Here is a 6,427-nt window from a genome sequence, read left to right on the forward strand (position 1 = left end):
GTTAATCAAATTTCAGTTTTGTTTTAGATTTTAGTAACAAACCGATTTTGGAACCACATATTCTAGAACAAGCGATTCATGAGTAAGATTTCAGATTCCATAATCATCACGAGTAAAATAACTATTGTTTTATGATTGTGGTAAATCCAAGTTTACACTTCTAACACTACACCGTTTAATCGTTTAAGAAAACATATAAACGACACAATAAATAAGGAAATATTTTCATATACATATAACCAAATACATTTATCAGTGTACACTTTAAACCTAAACCATAACGAAATAGAATACATACTGTCACATTCTCTAAACTAAAACCTAAATTGTAACAAAATACAATACACTACTTAGACACATCTGGTCTACATGTATTTGATTATTTGATGCCACGATATCGGGCATCCTATGCCTTTTGGCAAAAGATGTTTTAGAGTACTTATTTGCAACTTTATTAAGTGTATTAGGAACCATAAACCAAGTGTAAATGTACGGAGAATCGGCAGAAAACAACCTTTGACATTTAGATTCCTTTGTGTTAATCGGCGGGTTTTTATAGATACATTTCTTTATCCCTAGCCTATCTTAACACAAAAACCACAATATATGTTAACTTTGAGTACGCAACTCAGAAAAATGTCTTCATATGCACACAGTAAATCCATAACATCTATTTCAGATTAAGATATGACAATCTATTTTGAGCCGGTGTTTGGGATTTTTTTTAGGTTCATATAGACAAAACTCAAAAAAATTACCAATAAAGAAATAAATTATGATGTAATAACATTATACATTTCTATTTTGATGAATATGTAATGAATTCAAACATATATATACTAAGGCTACCAGAATTTTATACAGAGTATGGTTATCAAAATTTTCTTTAGATCGGATGTTATTTTTAATGAAAATGGATTCAATGTTAAATAAGTCTCGATCCCATTCGGACTAGTCTAGAACAATCCGAGATAACGTTCTTTCAATTCACAACTTTATGTCATGTCTCACAAGTCCGAAATACTGAGAAACGATTCTCATTTCTGACATGTTAGATTCTGGACTACTTTTATATCAAATCTCAAAAAATCCGTAACAATCCGGAACACACATTATTACTCTAGAATGTCATGTTTGGACATGTACAAAAAAATTTGCTTAAATATGAACAAAAAAAGTAGATAGTTACACTCCAAAAACATTTTCCATTTTAATTTGACATGTACATATCACATATATGCAAAGTAAGTTGTAACCTAAGATATCGGGTCATAATAGTGACATTTGATCACTTTTAACAAGTTCGATGGTCAATCAAGTACAAGAAGAGGAATTTGTCTAAATATGTACAAAACAAATAGATAAATACTGTAACGCTCGTTTCCAGATTGTCAAATTGTCAATTTAATGAATTCAAGGTAGAGGGTTTTAGGGAAAACCCCTTCGTCATGACACGAGTATTTTAGTATGGTGTTGTTAGCCATGTATACAAACATACACCATGCATTGATTGATTTCATACAAATATACACCACGCCTTGATTCCTTGATTGAGGAACGAAACTTTCGTGTTGTAATTCCTTTCACCCACCAATAGTTGTTTAACGTGCGCCCTTTTACTACAAGAATGATTGATCAATCTTCATGTTCATGATCACTATCAGAATCTGCGAAAGGGAAAACCAAATTATTTAAAATAAGATCGATATAGTAACATATATAATTAATATAAAATGTTTCAAACAAATAACTATGAGTAAAAAAGTGTAATATGGTAAAAAAGTGTAATATGTTGTAAGGTGGATTTTTGGATCATGAATTCGATAACAAGTTGCATTCATTAATGTTAATAAGGTCAACTAGTCGATAAGTGAATCACACTTTGAACAAAAAACAACTAAATATTTCATAAAAACTTGGCAAAGTGGCTTGCTTTACTTACCCGAACGAACATCATCACTAAGTTTTCCTCTATCTTGAATTTGTTTAACAAGCATCCGAAATATCAGCACCCACCAATAGATGTGAAGAACAAGCAAGCCAAAAAGAAGGGTGTTGAAGATATAGTAGTAGATTGGTATCAGTGTATCATTCTTTTCTTTATCCAACACCATAACAATTTCATAACTGAACCAAGGAACAAAAGGATAGATCATATGATCATAATTCATAATTCATAAGGAAAATTAGATGCATTAACTTTAATAACATATAGTTGCCATGATGCTCAAACCTTGTACTCCGTAGAATCCAAAAAGGGTAATAAATAAGCCGAAGGATTACCCATGAAATCACAAATAATATAAATGAAACACTTGCAAGTCCTTCAGCACCACTATATTTAGACATCTTTCCTACTTCAAGAAACACATCACTTGCATCATGAAGAGCTAAAACCACAGAACCAACACGCATAAATCTATAAGAAACAAATATTTTAATTAAACGGTGTATAAGAATAATAAATTATTAATCCAGGATTTCCTTTATAAATCATATATATATATATATATATATATATATATATATATATATATATATATATATATATACCTGCAAATATATGACATTACAATAAGGATGACAGTTGCAACATGATGACCCATTGACACACCAAAGTCAGACCTTCTTGTTTTCCAGAAAACTAAAGCAAATATGGAATACACGTAAAATCCACCCGTGTACATATAGAGACCTTTTAATTTTAACCTGAAAAATATGTATTAAACAATTGAGATGATGGAAACTTGAAAAGAACTAAAGTTCATACAATATAGTTATATGATCTTACTTTGGTTTTTGGTCAGGCCATCTTTGATTATCAGGACCTATCCAAAAGTTGATAGTATTTGTGAACCAAGGCTCATTATGAGTTACAATTAAAGCAAGGATGTCTGCTGAAAGATAATAAACACATTTCCATGTTGATTCTTTAAATTTTCGAATTTTTTTGTTTCTTTCTTCTGTATCGACATCTAGCTTTTGATGCTCCTTTCTAAATATTAATCTCCTTCCTATACTCTGCAACATGTCACTAAATCATGAAATATGAACAATTTTTTGGACTTGATGTTATATATTTGATAGTTTATGTTAAATAGTTAGTTGGTTTTGAGGGTTCTTTATTTGGTTTTCATTTAACCATGGCAGACTCTACTTCTCCTCGTTATCACCTCATTTCATTAATGTCTTCATGGTCACCATACTTATGGAGGTCTAAATGGCACATCCAAATGATTCAATCATCAAGGCGTATCTACTCACTGCTCACCCTATATAAAGATGCCTAAATTACATTACTTTTTTTCAAATCACCTTACTTTTACATAAGCAACAACTAACGCCTAAAAGTTTGATATGCCAAGAATCTTGGAAATACTCTTCATTTGTGCTTCCATTCGAAGCTAGTGATTCTTTCACCAATTCAACTCATATGTAACTCTTTATAGATAAAATTTCATGATTGGTCCGATGGTTTGCAAAATATTACATTTTGATGACTTTTATGAAAACATCTCGTCACTGGTCCTTATGGTTTTGAAAATTACATAAATGGTCCTTATACGTTAACTTTAACTTTTGCCTAGTTAGTTTTTTTCTAAATAACCAAAACACCCTTGTGCCAAATCTGAAAAATGTGTAACTTTTGCCTAGTTAGTTTTTTTCTAAATAACCAAAACACCCTTGTGCCAAATCTGAAAAATGTGTATACCTCAATGATCAATTTTGAAAATTTGAAATTATATATATATATATATATATATATATATATATATATATATATATATATATGTATATATATATAACACGTTATTTTTTTCGTTTTTTTATTTTATTTTTCAACTATTTGATAACTTTTTTTTAATCTTTTTGAACTTTTTTTTTCTATTTTTTTTTACAATTTCATTTATTTATGGTTTTACTAATGTTTTTTATTTATATTTAAGTAACTGAACTTAAATTCGACAAATCATGTCAGAACCGTTTTTTCTTTAATTTTTCTTATTTGTGAATTGAACTGGTAATACTTTTTTAAGTTTATGCTGTTACGGATAATATTTTTTGTACTTGGATGCTTCACCAAATAACCGAATTTGTTATTTTTATTTATTTAAAATAATAATTAGGTTAAAGTTTATATTGAATTGTGTGTTTTAAAATTTTACATAGTAATATACTCTAATATATTAATAAATTTTATACTTTTCGTTTTTTTATATGTTTTTTCGTATTATTTTTGAAAATTTTCGTTTTTTCTTTTTATTTTTCGATCAATTAGAGTATATTACAACTGTTCAAGTTTTATTTATTTATTATTATTATTTTTGGTTTTTGGTTTTCTATTTTGTTTATAATTTTGTTAATTTATGGTTTTTTTTATTCAAGTATCTAAATTTATACTTGTAATTTTCGTAAAACTTTTTTTCTTTATTTTCTTTTGTTATTTAGTGGCTATTATATCTATGTTACGGAAAATTAAAATTAAAAAGTCAAACAGTTTGTTTATTGAGAATTAATGTTTCAGTGTGTGATATTTGCGATTTATAATTATTAAAATGGAAAAACTAGCTAAAAATGTTAAAGTGTAACTCGCAAATTAAATCATATTTTTATATATGATATCAATAGTTCAAATTCAAAATAATATTTTTCAATTTGATAATAGACTAAAATAAAGAGCAAAATAAATAATATGAATCAGACTCTATGATTAGTTTAGTTATATTTTTCAATAGTTCATGTTCAGATTCGACCAACTTCGACTGAGAACCAAAGAACTGAGAATCGATTTAGTAAGAAATAAAGAAAAAGATCAAGTAATGATAATGATAACTGCAAACTTAAAATTGATAACAATAAAAACTATGGAAATTTTTAAAACACATAATTCAATATAAAATTTAACCTAATTATTATTTTAAATAAATAAAAATAACAATTTCGGTTATTTGGTAGAGCATCCAAGTAAAAAAAATTAACCGTCACGACATAAAAAAAATCATTACCGGTTCAATTGACAAATAAGAAAAATTAAAGAAAAAACGGTTCCGACATTGTTTATTGAATTTAAGTTCATTAATTGATTCCAAATAAATAAAAACATTGGAAAAACTATAAATAACTAAAATTATAACAAATAAAAAACAAAATGTCAAAAAGGTAAAAGAAAAAAATTATCAAATTGTTAAAAATAAAATAAAAAAATGAAAAAATCTCCCTCTCTGTCTCTCTCTCTGTGTGTGTGTCTCTCTCTCTCTCTCTCTATATATATATATATATATATATATATATATATATATATATATATATATCAAATTTATATTTATAATTATATATATAAAAAAATTCAATTTTTTAGAATTGAACTTTGAGTATATATATAATTTTCAGATTTGGTCTAAAGGCATTTTGGTCATTTAAAAAAAACTAGCCAGTCAAAGGTTAAAGTTAACGTTAGAAGAACCATTATTGCAATTTTCAAAACTATAGGGATAGGTGGTGTAACGTTTTTTTAGAAATCCTCAAAATACAATATTTTTCGAACCAAAGGGACAATAATAAAATTTTGTCTCCTTTGTATTTCCTGCTCCTCTGCAAATAAGCCATGATCTAAGGCATCGATCAATTAGATATAAAACGATCTTTCATCATTCTTGATTCTTACAAACTCCTAACTATGTATAAAACAAATAAAATTTTAATGGTTTCAATGCAACTAAAGCCATATTTTGACATGAAAAATATTAGCTTATAACATGGGGATCTCTCATTTGAACGTAGGGAATAAAATTGTAAATGTGCAACATATTTCCCAACAAACAAACACGAGACATAGCTTTTGTTTATCCTACGTCCCCAATAAAATTTCATGAATACAATCCAAATCCGATCAAATAATTAGATATAATTGAATAGGATGATTAAAAATTACCTCAAAAATGTATATGTCGAGGAAATATCGAACAGTTGGAAAGAAGATAGCAAACGCAGGAAGAATTGAAAAATCTTTATAAGTTGGGTAGGATTCATGTTCGAAATCAATTGTTCGTAAAACCTCAACCAAACCCATGTCGTGGAGCGAGATTATTGACTTCATTTGCGATTGAATTGCATGAATCCATCATGATGTATTACTCAATATATGGAGAGAGATTCGAGGAATATTGATAATCTATGAAGAAAGGACCCACCAATTAAATTAAGTAATTGACCATCTTTCTATGAGGATGATATTTGCTTACGGCAATGCCAATGTTTCGGTTCGCAGAAGCGGGCGACTCCGATCCTATCTCAATATACTTCTATGCATGTTATTTGAGCCTTCTTTTAATTATTAAAATTTAAAATAGGAAAAGTACAATATACGTCCATTTGGTTGGGTGAAAGTTGTGGATATGATCGCTTTTTAAAAAATGTTATTTGTTTA

The 6,427-nt window shown here is 27.8% G+C and overlaps 1 protein-coding gene across 2 annotated transcripts; it reads right to left on the reverse strand.

Moving 5' to 3' along the window:
* Positions 1 to 1,458: 1,458 nt before the first annotated feature.
* Positions 1,459 to 6,179, reverse strand: LOC145109619 (ceramide synthase 1 LOH3-like). Of its 2 annotated transcripts, none has more exons than XM_079046825.1 (6): positions 5,933 to 6,179; positions 2,792 to 3,021; positions 2,554 to 2,709; positions 2,234 to 2,419; positions 1,949 to 2,127; positions 1,459 to 1,667 (listed from the first exon to the last, which is right to left on the reverse strand). In XM_079046825.1, the coding sequence occupies exons 1-6, from the start codon at positions 6,095 to 6,097 to the stop codon at positions 1,636 to 1,638; spliced, it is 948 nt and encodes a 315-aa protein (XP_078902951.1). In that variant the 5' UTR covers positions 6,098 to 6,179; the 3' UTR covers positions 1,459 to 1,635. The 2 variants fall into 2 exon arrangements, with proteins under 2 accessions (XP_078902951.1, XP_078902950.1); XM_079046824.1 differs by having other exon boundaries at positions 1,943 to 2,127.
* Positions 6,180 to 6,427: the final 248 nt, after the last annotated feature.

The sequence above is a fragment of the Lactuca virosa genome, chromosome 4 (assembly GCF_052849685.1).
Source record: "Lactuca virosa cultivar CGN04683 chromosome 4, Lactuca_virosa_CGN04683_v6, whole genome shotgun sequence".
NCBI lineage: Eukaryota > Viridiplantae > Streptophyta > Magnoliopsida > Asterales > Asteraceae > Lactuca > Lactuca virosa.